At 50.4% G+C, this 17,414-nt stretch overlaps 10 protein-coding genes across 10 annotated transcripts; 4 read left to right on the top strand and 6 right to left on the bottom strand.

Moving 5' to 3' along the window:
• Nucleotides 1–70: 70 nt before the first annotated feature.
• Nucleotides 71–3,006, bottom strand: AUEXF2481DRAFT_2214 (uncharacterized protein; the record flags this gene model as incomplete). The annotated part of the gene is made up of 5 exons (XM_013491164.1): nt 71–763; nt 817–1,127; nt 1,178–1,651; nt 1,706–2,870; nt 2,926–3,006. The coding sequence occupies 5 exons, from the start codon at nt 3,004–3,006 to the stop codon at nt 71–73; spliced, it is 2,724 nt and encodes a 907-aa protein (XP_013346618.1).
• Nucleotides 3,007–3,789: 783 nt separating this feature from the next.
• AUEXF2481DRAFT_26638 (uncharacterized protein) lies at nt 3,790–4,364 on the top strand (the record flags this gene model as incomplete). Its single annotated transcript, XM_013491258.1, has 3 exons — nt 3,790–3,877; nt 3,968–4,257; nt 4,323–4,364. 3 exons carry the CDS (start codon nt 3,790–3,792, stop codon nt 4,362–4,364), a joined length of 420 nt encoding a protein of 139 aa, XP_013346712.1.
• A 394-nt stretch (nt 4,365–4,758) lies between these two features.
• On the bottom strand, nt 4,759–7,371 carry AUEXF2481DRAFT_26639 (uncharacterized protein; the record flags this gene model as incomplete). The annotated part of the gene is made up of 2 exons (XM_013491259.1): nt 4,759–7,214; nt 7,266–7,371. The coding sequence occupies 2 exons, from the start codon at nt 7,369–7,371 to the stop codon at nt 4,759–4,761; spliced, it is 2,562 nt and encodes an 853-aa protein (XP_013346713.1).
• Nucleotides 7,372–7,503: 132 nt separating this feature from the next.
• AUEXF2481DRAFT_36759 (uncharacterized protein) lies at nt 7,504–8,093 on the top strand. The gene is made up of 2 exons (XM_013491368.1): nt 7,504–7,954; nt 8,023–8,093. Exons 1-2 carry the CDS (start codon nt 7,527–7,529, stop codon nt 8,048–8,050), a joined length of 456 nt encoding a protein of 151 aa, XP_013346822.1. The 5' UTR covers nt 7,504–7,526; the 3' UTR covers nt 8,051–8,093.
• A 43-nt stretch (nt 8,094–8,136) lies between these two features.
• AUEXF2481DRAFT_475467 (uncharacterized protein) lies at nt 8,137–8,610 on the bottom strand. The gene has a single exon (XM_013491584.1). It carries the CDS (start codon nt 8,488–8,490, stop codon nt 8,230–8,232), a length of 261 nt encoding a protein of 86 aa, XP_013347038.1. The 5' UTR covers nt 8,491–8,610; the 3' UTR covers nt 8,137–8,229.
• Nucleotides 8,611–8,632: 22 nt separating this feature from the next.
• Nucleotides 8,633–10,757, bottom strand: AUEXF2481DRAFT_2217 (uncharacterized protein; the record flags this gene model as incomplete). Its single annotated transcript, XM_013491165.1, has 8 exons — nt 8,633–9,054; nt 9,104–9,440; nt 9,490–9,721; nt 9,777–9,896; nt 9,944–10,240; nt 10,287–10,391; nt 10,447–10,602; nt 10,651–10,757. The coding sequence occupies 8 exons, from the start codon at nt 10,755–10,757 to the stop codon at nt 8,633–8,635; spliced, it is 1,776 nt and encodes a 591-aa protein (XP_013346619.1).
• A 539-nt stretch (nt 10,758–11,296) lies between these two features.
• Nucleotides 11,297–12,931, top strand: AUEXF2481DRAFT_475392 (uncharacterized protein). The gene is made up of 3 exons (XM_013491585.1): nt 11,297–11,957; nt 12,017–12,546; nt 12,601–12,931. Exons 1-3 carry the CDS (start codon nt 11,561–11,563, stop codon nt 12,640–12,642), a joined length of 969 nt encoding a protein of 322 aa, XP_013347039.1. The 5' UTR covers nt 11,297–11,560; the 3' UTR covers nt 12,643–12,931.
• Nucleotides 12,932–12,973: 42 nt separating this feature from the next.
• AUEXF2481DRAFT_36763 (uncharacterized protein) lies at nt 12,974–14,100 on the bottom strand. Its single transcript, XM_013491369.1, has one exon. It carries the CDS (start codon nt 13,769–13,771, stop codon nt 13,220–13,222), a length of 552 nt encoding a protein of 183 aa, XP_013346823.1. The 5' UTR covers nt 13,772–14,100; the 3' UTR covers nt 12,974–13,219.
• Nucleotides 14,101–14,668: 568 nt separating this feature from the next.
• AUEXF2481DRAFT_475497 (uncharacterized protein) lies at nt 14,669–16,241 on the bottom strand. The gene is made up of 2 exons (XM_013491586.1): nt 15,738–16,241; nt 14,669–15,688 (listed from the first exon to the last, which is right to left on the bottom strand). Exons 1-2 carry the CDS (start codon nt 16,135–16,137, stop codon nt 15,018–15,020), a joined length of 1,071 nt encoding a protein of 356 aa, XP_013347040.1. The 5' UTR covers nt 16,138–16,241; the 3' UTR covers nt 14,669–15,017.
• Nucleotides 16,242–16,722: 481 nt separating this feature from the next.
• On the top strand, nt 16,723–17,282 carry AUEXF2481DRAFT_2220 (uncharacterized protein; the record flags this gene model as incomplete). The annotated part of the gene is made up of 4 exons (XM_013491166.1): nt 16,723–16,838; nt 16,907–17,015; nt 17,081–17,134; nt 17,193–17,282. The coding sequence occupies 4 exons, from the start codon at nt 16,723–16,725 to the stop codon at nt 17,280–17,282; spliced, it is 369 nt and encodes a 122-aa protein (XP_013346620.1).
• Nucleotides 17,283–17,414: the final 132 nt, after the last annotated feature.

The raw sequence follows: 17,414 nt of genomic DNA on the forward strand, positions 1-17,414 counted from the left end.
TGTACATTTCAAATAATGCTAATAAATGTCGCCAAAGCAAGACTTATACACACTCGACACTTTCGACACCTCAAAGATGTCCATGTCCATGTCCACCCCCCATCATCCCACCCCCTTGCCCACCCCCACCCCCCAACAAAACCTCCAACATGTCAAAATCCCCAATCCCCGGTCCAAAAGAATTAGCAGTAACATCCCCGCCACCCGCCTGTAAGATCGGATCCAAAGGCAAAGCCAACCAATCATAGCCATCTTCCTGACCAAACGCAGAGCCAAAAGCCGCATAGTCGAAATTGCCATCTGCCATGGGATAACTCTGTTGCAGTACAGAGGATGATGGAGAGGGTGGTTGTGCGGGTGGCGGCATGATGGAAAATGTATTGTCCTTGTCACTTAGATTGTAGGTTTGTGTGCTGATGCCGTAGAGTGCATTGGCACCATTTCCTTCTGCGTTGGCGGTGCAAGTGTCGTAGGGGTTTACGGGGTAGGCGGGCATGTGCTCTGTACTCCTGTTCTGATGCTGGGAACCAGGACTAGCAGGATGAGAGGAAACGCGACTTGTAGTTGCATTTCCACTTCCTGATGTTCTGGACATGCGTACAATCATGGGACGTAAGCGATTCGTTATCACTTCTAGGAAATTTGAGAAGCGATTGCTGAGGTGAACGTCATCGACGACGTGGTTTCTCATTACTTCGACGGTGCGGTCCATGAGGTTGAGGGAAAGTGCCATTTCGTTTTCAAAGGCTCCGAATGCAAAAGTCTGTCCTAAGCGTTGGAATGACGAAAATAGAGGGACGGAAAGAGGAGGCTTACCTTGACAAGAACGAGGGTCACAGAGACGATGCGGAAGAATGTGCGGACAGGTGCGTGCTTGAGATAGCCGCCGGGAGCAAGTCCATCGACGACAACGCGAAGGACGTTACGGCATGCTTGCATTACCTCGTCGACGTGTTGTCTGTCACTGCCAAACCATTGGTCGAGCACGTTTGGAGGGATGATCTTGCCTGCAGCACCGGTATTGTTGTTTGCGCATCTCTCGACTACAGCTTGGAGGGCGAGTTGATGCAGAATGACTCGCGTGTGCTCATACTCGATGATCAGGACATGCCGAAGTAAGATTGGAACTGTAATGATTGTCAGCTCGATCCAAGCTTTGCGCATGAAGACAACTTACTATTTCTGTAAGCCTCAAACTCTCTACGCCATTGCACCAACGAAGGCTTGATCCTTTGTAAGAGTTCTCTGTACTTTCCAGTCTTGATGATATCGCGAGTCTGTTGTCGGTTGGCGTAAAGCTCTTCATTGTTGATCTTGACCAATGTAGCCAGACGCAGCCAGAAATGAAGAACAATGTCCTTGGTGTCCTTAAAGCTCGATCGTTTCGGGTTATACAGTTCGCTCAAAGACGGCTCGGCATATCCTTGAGGCAGCATAGCCGTGACACCCATACGTCCACTGGTTTGCGTAATATATCCGAGAATTACACTTTTGACATGGAGCCGTCTTCGCTGATAGATTTCCTGTTGGTCTGGAGGAATGGTTTGAAGATGTCTGGAACAGTCTGGGTCAAAGACTCCAATCTGTGAGGCTACCGTCATGGCCATGTTGAGAAGAATCCAACACATGCGATCACTTCTGAAACAAGGCTCTAGCCACGAGGTCAGTGCATGGCCGCCTTGTCCTTTGTCCGGACTAGATGTACTCTCGTTGATCGAGGCCATAGGATCCACAGGAGCCATGAGTTGAGTATCATCCTCATCCGCGGGGAAGTGCATCATCCTCGGATGCCACTCAGTCAACAGCAGCAGACTCTCCACTGTACCCAAAGTCAAGAGACCCTTTCTCGACAAGGGATTCACGTCGCAACCAGGCTGTGTTTCATCAGGGTGAAGCGTAGTTCCAGACAGCTCGCGACCCCAGACTATACGATCAATCATTCGCTGTACAAAGGGCCATAGCCTAGAGTGTATACTATGCGAGCGACTCTGTGCGCCAGGTCCGGATAAGGTCATATATCGCGAGGCAATCATGAGCATGGTGACGGCAAGCATGGGTTCGTTCTCGAGCAACGCTGCATGTTTGTCGGGACCGCGATAATCCGGCAAGGCGATGGGTGTCAGAGGAGACATGTATGTATAAAAGTACTCAATATAGTCCATGCCTTCTTTGATTGTGAACCAGCCGTTGCGTATAAAGCGGAAGCGTGACCATGCCGCATAGGCCGAGGCATAGTCTGCCGACGATGATGGGCGAGCAGTGGAAGGTGGCTGCTGCATGATGGCAGGATCAATGGCAGAGTCTGGAGGCAGCGGTTTCGAAGTCGAAGGCATTGGCAGTTCAGCCGGACTAGGTAAAGACGAGGCATACTTATGAGCATCACTAGCACTTCCGGTGGTACGATGGTTGGCTGTAGCAGCTTCGATCAGTACATTCAAGGCGTCGTGACCGTTGTGTAGTTCTGCAGTCTGCAGGAGAGCTGCTGTATGGCTATTGACATGATCGTCGGCTTCATCATGTGGGTACGGCGTTTGTGATGTGGAGTGTGGTCGACGTAGAGGTTGTTGACGGCCCATAGAACCTCCAGGCGTCAGAGGTCGCGGTATGTAGGGTGCATTGACGGTCACAGGCGCAGGTGAATGCACACTGTGAGCATCCGAGTCGACCGATTCAGCGACACCTTCCTTCAATCTCTTACGCCCTCCTCGAATCTCGTAATCATTGGGCTCGATGTCATCTCCAGTAGTACCAGAGTCGGCAGCTCTCTTCTTCCTCCTGGTGGCCGAGAAGAAACATTCTTTGGCTTCGCGACGACAGCGAACACACGGCGGGTCATGAGGATTGTCGACTGGACCGAGATCGCATCTGACCTGATAGTGGTCAACGATGGCATAGTGAAGGGTACGATATTTTATCTGGATCTACCTTGCGACGCCGACATGGTATGCATGCCTGGTACGTCCTACTGTGTTTGTTGTCAACACCATCCGCATCCATGGAATTCATGGTCGAAACAAGCAGCAGGCGGCAAAGCGCGCTTTGTGTCGGCTATGTCTATCAGCGAATACCCCGCCACAAGCACAGCGTCCGCAACCACGAAGGCCGAATGCTATAAGACGCGATGGACGACTTTTTCGCGTCGCGAGTAACAATGATGATATCCGAATAAGTGCAAGGGGATACCGGACGCGATTCCGAGGGTGATAGGCAGATGGAAAAAGAAGAAAAGAGTTGCAGGTTGGACCGAATCAAGATGCCAAGCGGCTCTGAGCTCCTTTCGTGCTATAAACTCTAATCATTGCGAAAGATGCCAGTCACAAAAGAGGCCGAGAAGAAGACCTGAGATAAGAAATAGATAACCCTTATCAGTGTGTGTCCGAGGGCTAAACATGCATCGAAATGGCACATCGATCTCGATAATGTATCACGTGCGGCTCTGGACAGAGGCCATATCGCAAGGTCGAGCGGCGCAGGAGTATCTATCGCGACTATTTTTGGAAGCTGTGGTATAGCTTCAACACCCTCGAAATGATGTTTTGTGATTTTGTGACGTTGTGAGCATGTTGGTGATACTCGTAGATAGAATGCAATGTAAACGAACATACCGAATCGGGGAATCACGTGCGTCCAAAGCGGAGGATGACGCTCGACGTCCAGAATTCTTGCAAAGGCCGGCGAAAGCGCGACGCAAGCAATTCGAGTACAGTGAACGAGTCCAATCAACTGTCCAACCGCCACACACCTTTCTAGACCACCTACCACCTTTTCACCCACACAACTCCCGCCAAAATGGTCAAGCTCGAAGAAGTTCTCGACGAGGAGTTCACCACCCAGCAGAACGGCCCCCAGGTCGAGGACGAATGGGACACCAGCGATGGTACATGATCACCTCCGCTCTCCAAAAAAACAACAATACGAGGAGAAAGCAAGAATGAACACAGAAGCTAACACAACATCTTTCACACAGAGTCCGAGGCCTCAGAAGACGAGGAGGAATACATGCCCGACGAAACCTTTGGCGACAGACTCGCCGCCCTCAAGGACATCGTCCCCCCCACATACCGCAAGGCCCTCTCCAACACCGTCTCCACAACTTCATCCTGGGTCCAGACTACACTCAACTACGGTGGAAAGACCCTGTGGGTTGTCAGCACCAGTGTTCTGCTCTTGGGCGTACCGTGGGCACTGGCCTTCGCAGAGGAGCAGCAGATGGCCGAGATGGAGAGAGAGATGAAGATGCAGCAAAGTGCCAACGAGGTAAGTCTTTGCTGCCGAAATGTATGCGACTGCACAATCTACAGCTTTACTGACAAGCATTATAGCTTCTCACTCAGCAACAGTCGCAGGCAAAGCCCGCTTTGTAAAATACCGCTTCTTGTCTTTTTTCATTGGCATCGCTCTCGTGCTCATGTATTAAAAATCGCCTTTCTTCTCCTCCTTGTACAACTATTCTTGGTGGTGGCGCTGGGTCTTATGAATGCCATCATTTTCTCTACCTGACATCTTGCTCCTCCATGTACGTCATTTGCACATAACCGCACGTATCAAGACCGCGTTCGTATCAGTCAACATTGCATGCGTAGTCTCACAGGGTATTCAATTCAAAGAGTGCAGTCTAGCTCTTTAACCTGCGCTTGATGAGTCAGTCAATGGCTGTAGATGAATCAAGCCGTGGTTATAACGTGGACACTGACAAAAACAAGGAGATAAAGGGACTGTGGACCTGAACTTCCACAGCTCGTTTGCCGAACGGAGCACCTAAAGCTCAACACCACCAAGTCTGAATCCCAGAACATCAGCCGCAAAAACATCATCTCTGTCCTGCGGACTCATATCCTTCTTTTTGCCAACCTTCCTGGTGAGCTCTTGCAAGTCACTCTTCAGACCCTTCACCATCTCCCGAAGTCTGTCCCGCTGTTTCCAGAGCACTTCTTGGTCTTGATCATCTTGTCGGACGCTAAGGATAAAGCCAAAGACGTTCTCAATAGTGGCCCGTAACTTGTTATGTCTCGAGCGGAGGAAGAGCCTAGAACGAATCGTATCAAGCATATCGTTATGTTTGTTGCGGAGATGTGTCAAACCAAATGTGACCATCTGACCAAACGTCTCAGTCTCGTCCTCAAGAGCAAGGTTCGTTTCGATTTCATCAAGTACCTGCTGGAACTCTTTCCAAGGACTAGCAATTCCAACATCGAAAAAGTAGGATGCAAGGCTCGACACACAGCTCCAAGCTTCATGCGCAAAAGCCTGTGACGCAGTTGAGCTGTCTCTTCGCTGTGCACTGCCGCGGAGCAAAATGACAAAGTGAAGCATCCGGAGCACACCCAATAAGACACGGAAGCAGTCGTCATATTTGACCATCGCCTTGTCATCCAGTATAGCATCAAGCGGTGCAGGAGCTTCATATCTCAAGCGTAGAAAGTCGAGCGCGTGAATGCTGTTAGCGTCAAGACATCTCTCAATCTCTGCATCTTCGAGCTCGCGGATGGCGAAGGAGAGATTGCCAGGTATATCGTTAGAGCCATACGCTTCAGATAATACACCCATAAGTCCAAGTCTCAACTCTGAAGAAGCAGGAGGCCATTGCTTGGAGCGATTGTCCAGACGTAATCCATATGCGCTGGCTTCTGAGGTGAACAATGCAGCAGTGAGATGTTGAACGAACAGGCCATTTCCTAGAAGATGGAACGAATGGTTCAGGTTGAAGTGTTCGCGAAGTGAGAACCGGCGGAATAAGAGGCGAAGAAGGGTGCCGTTCAATAGTCGAGTTTGCACGTGCAGATATGGCTGCAAATGTTGCATCATTGTCTTCGTGGGACGCCGGAGGTCAAGGGATGATGCATCTTGCGTGCCGGCTGTCTCAAGGAGTATTGCCGCAGTCAAACGTTGTAAATCAGAAACGTCGACCTTCTTGATAGGGTCTTCGAAGAACTGTGTGCTCACGTCTTCGAAGTATGTTTGTTGACCTTGATCGAGGCTCCATGGAAGTTGCTCTGACGTGAGATGATCTGTCGTTTCGTCAGACTGTCTATCGTGTGGCTTTGAGCGTCCATTCGTATATTTTGCTATCGCAAGAAGCAGATCTTGTTGATACTTGTTCGCCTTTCTGGAAATGCGATCAATGTCTACGTCTATCGTTGATAATTCCAAGTCAGGCTGATCAACACCCCATGAAGCAGGTGATAGAAGAGGATGGTCGGATGCAGAATTTCGCAATACAGCGATGCCAGTCATGAGGTCAGTGATTTGCGCACTGTTTTCAGCTGAGACGTGAGCGCTACGCTCCAATGTCTCATCTCCTCCAAGAATCTCTACGTCCAAGCTGTCGTTCACAAGACCAGTCTTTTGACACATCGCTTGAAACCATGGCCGTGAGACTTGGTTCAGTATCTCTGCGTAGAGTGATTGAAATGGGGAGCATGCACTCGTGAAAAGCTCAAATATCTGGTGGCAAGCAGATAAGAATGTCGCGTCGGTGCTTGCGTGAGCGGTTGTTTTGGTGATTTGTATCATTTCAGTCAGCAGCATGGCTGGAGCATCGAAGAAGGCCAGTAGCCGTAGGGTGGACGGAGCATTTAATACTCTGTCGGACATATTCTGGTCAACAACTTCCAGTACGCCCTGGATACTTTTCGCAAGAGCGACACGAGATGCCAGAGGATTCTTGTTGGCATATGAGGATTGGACAAACAGTCTCAGCTCGATGAAAGCGGTACCGACGGTGGACAGCTGAGCGACTACGCTCTTGAAGGCAGTACTGCTTAGACCAGAAAGTCGCACGTTGTCTATGGTTGGCGCAAATATCTTTTTATCATTCTTCCATTGAAACAGAGCAGATGACCGCCCGAGACCCAGCAGAGCTAGACATCTGAGGGCGAAGGCGGACTGTAGAACTTGTGTGTCTTCGGACTGGAGAGCATCAAAGGCGCGCGGGCCGGCTTCAGAGATGTTTGAGATCGGCGCGTCCGTATGAGAGTCATCGGCAAAGGCTTCCCATGTGCGCAAAGATGTGTTCTTCGCCGTCCTGAGATCGAGCTCCCACAAGGTATCGAGTCCATCAGGTAGACTTGGTACGGATGTGTCTTGGGTGCTGACAGATGGCTCCTCTTTGGGGTTCGCCGGAGCGCTTAGGTCGTCGAGTTTCCCGGATTCAAAGTCCTCGATAGTCGGAAGCCGTAGTTCAAGGGCGAAGTGGTCGTTGATCAAGGGCAGTTCTAGATTGTGTTAGCTGCGGTGCCCGACGTAACGAAGCGAGACAGACGAACCAAACTGCGTGTTAGTGAACAAAGTCTGTTCAGGTGCATCAGACAGACCGAATGCCGACTTGCGCCAGAAGTCGGGCACTTCGAACGGGCCATATGCGCCGTCCATGCCATTGATTGTTGGTTATCTTGACCTTGTCGTGGATTTGAGGACGCGCCTTCGGATGCAGCTGACGCGAGCGCCGACGCGTGCTAAATAGCACACACCTGAAAGATTGACAGCCCTTCCCAAACCGTGCATCGCCAACACACCCAACATCTGCCATGTTCTCCCTGCTCGTGAACAAAACACGTCCTGCTCAGACATGTTTCTTCTCGCTCAGGATTTGGTCAAGGAACTCGCCGAGCGCTTCCCCTCTCTCAATCACTCACGCATGCCCAATATTTCTGTCCCACTACTACGACGATGCCGAATCTCGCAAAGAGAAACGTAGAGAAGCCCAGAGGAGATACAAGGCATCACCTGCCGGGAAGGCCGTCTATGCATTCTGGCGAACCCACATGAGAGAGCAATACAACAACAACCCTACCTTTCGCACGGCAAGAAGGCTTGACACCTTTGTCCGTTATATCTGGAAGACTGGCAAGCTTGGCAAGTTTTACTCTTGGGAGAGCCATGTGCCATTAGTCCTCCCAGCCCGCGAGCATCATCATTGCACGGCCTGTGAACGAACCCGTCGTCTGAGCGTATGGTGGGTGGAAAAGTCATCCCATGTCGCAGAAGTAAATCAGGACCCCACTGAGAACGTTGCGACTCCAGCTCGATACATGTGTACTGCATGTTTTAGTAGCGATCCAGTGCGTGCGACGCCAGAAAAACATCCATCTAAACTTCCCCCTTTGTACGCCGAGATGCAATCGAAAGTCAAACCCTCAGCACAGGATGATGAACCCTGATGCGCTAAGTTTGGGACAGACTCTATCGACAGGTTGACTGGCATGGTCATCTACTACGTGCATCTTTTTGCTAGCTGGAATCGGACAGACGTCGCGAGTTGCGTGATGGGAAGAGGATATGCACATCGAGTGCACGATATGTCCTCTGCAGTACATGGAGTATTTCTGTCACTTCGTGTGTGCTGTTTGAGAGCAAGTAGATCGTCGAATTCTTCATGCCGAAGACTGGAAAGCACGAAGAATTTGCCGCTCGAACAGAATCCGATATACAGGCCACTCTATGTGACCTAGTAGCTCTTGCGGTGCTGAGTGTCAACATCGCCACTGACATCCGGAGTCAACTCACGAGTCTACATAGCATACAATCCACTCCAGCTAAGTGTGCTTCATTCGACAACCTTCTCCGATCTAGGATATCATCATTTCCATAGTCCATAGCGCGCTTTGCCATTGCCCTCTTACTACTCAATAATCTAGGCCCATTTTCCCAGCACACTCATCAATACTAACCCAGCAACCAGACTGACTGCAGCGGGAACCACTTGCTTCAGAGGCGCTCTACTCAGTTCCCCATGCATCCAATCATGCGCCAACATCTCTACCAATCCCACATAAAGCAAAATACCAGCGCTCAACGCGTCCAGCGTACCGATTGCAATGATGGTCGAAGGATCGTTGCCGTTGAACTGGTTCAACACGCCAATGCCAATCGCCATGCCGATTGGTGTTACGAGCGCAAAGGCAGTGGCCATGATGATTTTCTCTGCCATTCGGATCTCAAGATCGCTAATGCGGGAGCCAAGAGCGAGACCTTCGAACATCTGGTGGAAGATGATGACGATGAAGAGGGTGATGAAGCCCGAGTCGCCGGCGACGACAAGAGTGAGGCCAATCACTACGAGCTTGTCAGCAGGCGCTTATGGATGCTAGTACAATCGACTTACGCAGAGAGTGGAAGATGATTCCAGCTTCCATGATGTTGACTTTGAGCTTCTGCAGAGCGGGCGATTGAGCATGGGCATCACCTGAGTGAATGAGATGATGTCCGACTGGAGCATCATTGTTCACAGCCCCCTTTGAGTCGTGACTTTGGTCTGGAGTTGGTGAAGCAGGAATTTCACCCGTCTGCTTTGACACACGCCACAAGAAGACTCTAGCCCCGATATACTCTGGTACGAAGGATATGACGATACCCGCCATCACAATTGCGGCAGTGGTGGCTTCATACTTCAGACCACCCAAGCAGTGGTTTGCGAACATGAGTTCTGCATGTGTGAAGAGCTGGAATGCCGTTAGAGTCTTGCTGTCAGTCTAGACCAAGTCGACTTACATGGACAAGAGCTGTCGAAATGATGACACCAGTACCAAACTGCTTGACTATCGACATGGCCATACCACCTCCCTTGAATCTGCCAAGTGAGAGGAAAATTGGACCGAATACACCGATGGATGCAGTGGCGAGAATGGCAAACACAAGCCCAATGCGGAGAGGAATGTTGTAATCACGATCAACAGCTTCACACGTTCCCTCCACAGTATTGCCGTTCGCATCAACACAATGCCTGATGGAAGTCAGAAATGTCTACCTACGCTCGGAAACGTCGTGCAAGAACTTACTCCACGCCAGCGTGGAAGTGGCAGCTGACTCCATCAGCAGAAATTTCACCAGCTGCCTCTTCTCCGTCTGCCGTTTGCGCTTGAGCAAGAACCTCTCCGCCAGAAGGGCTCATGCAGAATCTATGATTATTAGATGTGCTACAAGAATGATGGCCAGTAAGACTTACAGCTGGGCTCCATGAGCATGGCAACCTGTATATTGAGTTGGTAGGTCCTGTGTTGCTGTCGCGGGTACTTTCATGAGATATTCTGTAGCGCTAGGACCCATACAAAACTGTTCAGTCTCATGCATATGGCACTGGGTAAGTGCTGTGACCTGTGAAGCTTGGGCGGCCCCTGTGGCTACCGCTGAGGTCACAGTTGGAGATGAGGTTCCGCTCGCATGCTCCTCATGAGATCCATCGCTATGAGATGCGCCTTCTGCAATGACCTCAACTTCCTCGCCCTGAGGGCCAAGGCAAAACCTGAGCTCTTGTTAGCTGTGACTGAGAGTTTGTTTCGATGGCTTACAAGTCTGTGTCATGAGCATGGCAGCCAGTGTATTCCGAGGGAAGCTCCGCAGTAGCAGTGGCTGTGGTCAACACCTCATACTCTGCAGCTCCAGCAAAACAGAATCTGGACAACCAGTAAGCTGAAGCCCGAGAAGACCATGATTGAGAAGAGTACTCACTGGGTATCGCCGTGCATGTGGCAACCAGTGATAGCAGTCGGCACAGCGGATACTTCTGCTTGAGTGGTGCTAGGGTCGACGGTAGTTGAAGGTGCTGCTGTTGCTGTACTGCTCAATGTCGTCCACGGCACTGTTGTCCCATCACGCAAACAGTTTCTAATGTCTGGTCAGTGGGTGTAGAAAATTTGCACGCGAGGTGCTCACACTACGCCACTCTGTGTGGTACATGCAGTCAACGAGAACGTCCTCAGTGACTGGGCTTGCACGAGAGCATCGCCCAAGAGCGCAAGAAGGACCAGAGAGGTATGCATGTTGTCAGCAAATACTTTCGACGGATTTCTGGACGGCAAAGTCTTCCGCGTTGCACCATGCTTCCTTATATTCAATCCAACCTCGAAGACATCTATCCACCATCCGGCTAAATTTTCTTATGCACGAGACATGATATTGCTCCACTCTGGCCACACAAACTTGGCGGAAGGCAAGATGATCACATCTTTCTTCCTGCTTTGGCGAGTAAGATTCTATACCAAGAACTACACAGGTGTACCAAGAGACTTGGAAACGCCATCAAGAACGTGTTGAGCGCCATTTCTTTGCAGATTTTGCGGAAACACTGCCTCACTTTGAAGTGGGCGAGGAAAGCAAAGTGTTGCTTGGCCACCTTGATGGTCAATGCCAAGGTTGATGCATAGGATTCTAACGACCTCGATTCAGTGAGGACTCCACTTACACCGCTCTGGGAGGTTTTCGTACTTGGCGTGCAGGCATATCATTCGTTCTCGTGAAGCCACAATGTAATGGCTTGGTCTTGGTAGAGACATATTTTTGCGCAACACTCAGTGATTCGAAGTTTTGCTAGAGGCGAGCACGGAATATCGACCACTCGGGTGTTTCTGGGCATTCAAAGAGTTCGGGTAGATGATCCTAGAGCGGACGTATTGGTATGCAGAGTGTTTCGTCGATGATTCTGCGTGGCCAATGCTAGAAGAAGAGATGTGGGTATATATAGAGCAAGAGCGATGCACGTTAGCAAGAGAAGTATCAAGCACTCATAACAGTTCGCAACCTCTTCCCAACGCTCCAGGCTCTTCTTTCCATCTCGCTCCTCACCATGCGTTTCCAAATCCTTGTCAATGTACTTTTAGCTGCAACTGCCACAGCTTCTCCAGTCCTCAAAAACAGAGAAGTCACCACCGTCACTGTTTCTGGCACAACAGCAACCTCTTACCCCCAGCCTGCCTCTGAGATCCAAGGCTTTCCCATTCACTCCTCCTGTAATGGTAGCGAGAGAGTGCAGCTCGAAAAGGCCCTTTGGGATACCATCAGAATTTCCCAACAAGCCGCTCAGCACATCTACACTCATGGCAACAGCTCTGCTCTGTACACCAAATACTTTGGCCAAGCTCCTACTGCAGAGGTAATTGGCTGGTACGAGAAGCTGATCCATGGAGATCACGACGGTGTTCTTTTCCGCTGCGACGACATTGACGGAAACTGTCACCAAGAAGGTAAGATCACCTTGTCTCCCTGCCCTCAATTTTCTGAGCATAGACTGACCTAACAACAGGATGGGGAGGTCACTGGCGTGGTGAGAATGGCACAGATGAAACAGTAATCTGCCCTCTCTCCTACTCCACCCGTCAACCCCTCGAAGCCATGTGCTCGAATGGCTACAGCGTCGCAAATGGAGCTTTGAATCATTACTTTGCAGCAGATCTTATGCATCGTCTGTTTCACACTACCAAGATTGGTGAGGGAGCAGCAGAGCACTATGCAGATAGTTATTCTGAATGCCTGGAGTTGGCAGAGACAAAACCGGAGGAAGCTGTGAGAAACACACACTCATTGCAGTATTTCGCTCTGGATGTTTATGCCATGGATGTGGTTCTGGTGGGAGAAGGATGTACGGGAAAGCCGAGTGAGGAAGAGGAAGACTCACATGCTCCTGCTGCTTCTTCTTCTTCTTCTGCTTCGTCATCGGTTGCATCTTCGTCTGCTTCTTCGTCGGCTGCTTCTGCTGCCACTACTGCTGCTGCTAGCACCACCACCGCTCAAGTCGCTTCTCAGACCGCCACCAAGACTTCAAGTGCTGCTGCTGTAAGTACCCTCAACATAAGCCCTGATCCGATATACCATACTGACTATTCGCAGGAATGCCATACCCACGGTGATGGAGTGGTTCATTGTGTCTAAAGCACTGCGGGAGGAGCACAAAACGGGAACTCTTACATCAGGTAATGATAGTCATAAAAGCAGAAGACAGTGTCGAATGTTTACGATCAGATGTTTGACATGCTAAAAGGGAAATAATGAATGTAAAGGGAGAGCAGGATGGGAAGATATGCTAAAGTCAATAAAACCTCTCACCACGAACGCCCATCGCTGGCAAAGTGACTTGTAAGCAACGAGTGATTCTATCGTGCAAACCTCCAGGCATCAGAATGGAAAACGAAGCAAGCAACCACAAAACATCACAGTAGTGTAGTATCGACACTGCTCAAATGCACTTAGCACTTCGTGCTTCCTTGTCTTATACCTCAACATCAACCATCTGTTCATGAACCCAGTCTTTTGACGTCTATTATCTCTGGTTATCTATACTGCCCTTGCAACAACCATCCTCTTTCTCCTGACTTCCCTAATCTCCGCAAGTTTAGCCTCCATGTCCCCACCATCCCTTCCCAACGTATGTAAAATAATGCATCGATTATTTTCCTTTCCAAACCCGTTCCGCTGGCTAGATATTTTTCGCACCTCTCCAAGCCCTGGCTCACCAAACGTTGGATCTTGCTTCCTCTTCCCACGATACGCAGATTCCAATCCCAGATGCTGAATTGCTCAAGGTCGAATTGTGGCTGGACTTGCAAGATCTCTGGGGCTTCATAAGCAGGTTTGTTGGTGGTATTTTTGGTGGTGAAGATGTCCAGATATGGATCTCGTACTCGAATTCTCGCTTCAAATCGCAGGATAATGCGAGGATACGCATGTAACCATCATCTGACATCGGGACATGCATATCCAGGTGCGAGCTCCATATCTCCACAGCAGCTTCATAATGTGCAGTTTGTTGCTCCTTGATCATTCTCGCAGCTTTGAGTCTATCGTCCGAGGCCTCTCCTGGTCTTAGAACAGCAGCGAAAAGACCATGTTGCAAAAACGACATAGGTTTGTTATACGGTCTTCCAACTCTACACCGCGAGAACAAGTCCAGTTTATACACACTTGTCGAAATCCCTACATGTCGAGCCGAGGATCGCGCTTCTATACTAGAAACTTCACTCTCGTTGTAATTCATGAACTCGCAAATAGGTTTGATTTGCATTACTTTGAGGTATTTTTGCGACAAGTCGGTAAGTGTGTTACGATATAGCAATTCGAGAGAAGATTTTCAGAGTTCTGCCAGAGTCATTCCTTCTGGAGAGAGGACTGTGCGGGATTAGTCATGGAGATCGATGTTGTTTGCTGTGCTGTCGAGACCGGGGTTGCTTGAGAAATATTCAAGGGCTTCTCTTTCTACAGCATCGCGTGGTGAGAATCTGGAGGCGTCACTCTCGTTCTCGGTATCGATATTCGATGTCATAGTATATGATTAGTTTTGGTTATTGCCGTCTTGGGTGGACGATGTCGCACATTCCTCATGTACGAGGAAAGAACAGAGCCCAGAAGTTCACCTGCGTCCTGACGATGGCTCATGATCGATCCGCCAGCTTTGGTCTCCAAGGCCAGCAGAACGAAAAGTCTCAAAGGGACTTTGCGCGAAGTAAAACTTCAAGGAGCTGGGATGGAAAGACTGAATTGTTGTATCGTGGAGCCTCGAACAAAACAAAAAGAAAAGCGAGAAAGAGGAAAGCACGCATGTCAATGTCATGAAAGGTGAGAAGAAGTTGATCAAGCAAAATTATGATACCGTGAGCAGGATCCGAACCCGCGACCTCCTCGGATCTAGACTGACACGACGTTGAGTAACAACGAATGACCACGTACGTGTTAAGACCACGGGTGTGTTAAACCACTACACTACCACGGATAACTTACAGAGAAGATAGAATCTTTGTAATATAATGGCTAGCAAGGATAGTGCTGCGACGAGCTGGTTCAGGCGATCATGAGGTAGCTTTGCGGGTGGATGAGGGAGTTTCCTTGGAAGCGGGCAGAGCCAGGTCGGCAGACTTAATCAAGTACTCCGGATCAGTCTAGTGGCTGGACGTGATGTAATGGGGTTAGCATTGTCGGACAGCGTCGCTCATGAGAAGACAGCAAATTCGGAAGGTTGACGTTGTTTTATTCTGCTGCGTCCTAAGGGAAAAAGTAAAAGTCAAGCAAAGGAAGCACCAGACTGCAACAATGAACGCCAAAACGCCTTGCTGTGAACACCCTAGCCGGGGTTTAAATGCAAGCAATGCCGTGATATAGGTAGATGAAAAGGATCCGAAGAAGTTGTTTTTGAGTAAAGCGAGAAACTGGGAGATGTCACTCCGGGGCAACACGTAGAAAAGGCTTCTATACATTTGGGCGTAGCTCGTGAGATGTAGGTGGATGAGACAGGCTTTGTCGAATGTAATGTCGTTCTAGATGGAATGAGCTTGCTCCACTTCGTTGTCGGTCTGCATACGGACAATGACACTCTTGAGCGTCTCGAAGGTGAGCATTGTAGTCATGGCGGCGGGGACGGCTCTGATGAGGTTTGTTCCCATGCCGCTGTAAAAGGCAGTCCAGCCTTCTTCGTATAAAATGAGTCTGCATGTCTTGAGCACGCCTTGATAGCGAGGCTTGTTGATCATGCCGTCGGAACTAGGGATACCTCGTTGTTGTGTCTGTAGACGAGTCCGTAAAACTTCGTGAGGATATGTTGCAGTTGTGGCACAAATCTTGCTGATGCAGGTGGCAGCAAGGACACCGACCGAGTTTGTACCCTGACTTGGAGGTGCTGCACCCATCTCGACGCCGGTAAATCTGAGCTTTAGATATTCGTATAGAGGAAATTGAATAGCGACGTGAGTCAGACCCAACAGAGCAGGAGCCAATCCTGAGTAAAAGGCCTTGATGCCCTCGCCCCTATACATCTGGCGAGCAGCATCCCAAGTGTTGTTGTAGTGCCAAGGGGTACGGTGTCCTTCGACGGCTTTCGTAGAGATTTGCGACATGAGACGAGTCTTGATTACCCAGATAGGATTCGTTGCAAGCGTCGAGCAGGCGCCGGCGGTTACAGAGGAGCATACGTGGGCGAGCCATTGTGGTTCTGGAGAGAGTTAGTACAGAATCGTAGCAGCCAGTTCCGACACACTTGCCAACACGTTCTGAGTAATTTGTCTTTGCAATGTCGTAGATGCTCATGTAGACAGCCCAGGTGGGCAGATAACCAAGTATCATGGGTCCGAGGCCTCTATACATGCCCTTGAGACCATCCTGACGGACGATAGTTTTGGCAGTTCCAACAAGACCCCGATAGACCTGCTTCGTCACAGGAGCACCTTGTGAATGCTGTTGGTGACGGAATGATCCCTGAGCCTGCAACTTGGTCTTGATAACATCAAGCGGGCATGTGACGATTCCTGAAGCAACACCAGCGGCAGCACCACAGAGGCTGTTGATATATGGCTTTGGCAGTTTTTGGGCCAGTAGGACGGCCGTGCTTGGTGGGGGTTTGGAGATGGTTAGATCGTGCGAGTCGGATGTCGGGCTTGACATTTTATCGGGGGAGAAGCCTCAATAGCTGCGCATGTTCGAGCCAGAGGCGATTGTGAGGATCAATACTGAGTGGAGATTGCTGACAGGTGGGAAAAAGTGAGTCGAAGGCTATTGATTGTGGTGGAGTCTCGTAGATACGGATATCCGTGGTTGTATGCGCACGCGGCCCGGCACCGCCAGAGAAGAAAGATTAGCGATTGTACGTCTCCATGAATCTGCACACAGTTGTCGAGAGTGGAGATAGGTGCGACTGGCGTGTGGGCTTGGTCAAGGGACGGGTGTGTAGTGTCACGGTGTGTCAACAGAGACGTCTGCTAATCGCAATTCACCTTGGCCCGTCGCTTCGGCCGTGGAGCAGGAGCAGGAGCCCTCAAAGGAACGAGGGAAGGCCCGGGCGCCGGCTCAAAGCGGGGGTTCTCTCTGCCCAATCAGCGTCGCCGTCGTAAGCAGCCAATCAGCGGGCGTCGGGACAGGCTGGGCTGGCTGGGCTGGCTTGCAAGATGCAACGACAAGTTCACCAACATCGAAGTTGAAGCCCGTCCGACAAGAAGATCTCCCCTTCCGCACCCAATCCACATCGCTACCATGTCGCAGCCCTCGCTCACCAACTTCATTGTCAAGCGCCCCTGGCTGAAGCGCTGGATGACCCCTCTCGCCAACTGGTACACCGACGCCGCTGGCTACAGAAAGTTGGGCTTGAGGTCCGTCGCTCGTTCCATTGCCAACCACGGCTCCCTCGACAATTACTGACGTCGCATGTGCCTTGCAGAGCCGACGACCTTATCCCTGAGGAGTCCGAGACGGTCCTTCTCGCCCTCAAGCGTCTCCCGCCCAAGGAGGCCTACGACCGTGTCTTCCGCATGCGCCGCGCTTTCCAGGTCCGTCCGATCCATTCAACCCTCGAATCTACAAAACAAAACTCGCCTCTAACCCACTCGCACAGTGCTCCATCTCACACCAGCTTCTCCCCAAGAACGAGCAGACCAAGCCCGAGGATGTGCGTCTCCCACAACAGCCCTGTCTATGCACCACCCAATTGCTTACACATACACCAGGATGTCCCATACTTGAGCCCTATCATCAAGGAGATCGAGTCTGAGAAGAGAGAGAGAATGGACCTCGACGCCATGGTCATCAAGAAATAATCGCCCTAGACTTTGCCTCTACTCGTACCCTCCCCCGAGTCGCCGCCGCCACCGCTTTCATGTACTCTATACCTTTAGAATGTCCAAAACCGCTTTTCCTTTGACTCGACAACGTTACACAGCAAGATACTA

This window comes from Aureobasidium subglaciale (genome assembly GCF_000721755.1).
Source record: "Aureobasidium subglaciale EXF-2481 unplaced genomic scaffold scaffold_3, whole genome shotgun sequence".
NCBI classification, from domain to species: domain Eukaryota; kingdom Fungi; phylum Ascomycota; class Dothideomycetes; order Dothideales; family Saccotheciaceae; genus Aureobasidium; species Aureobasidium subglaciale.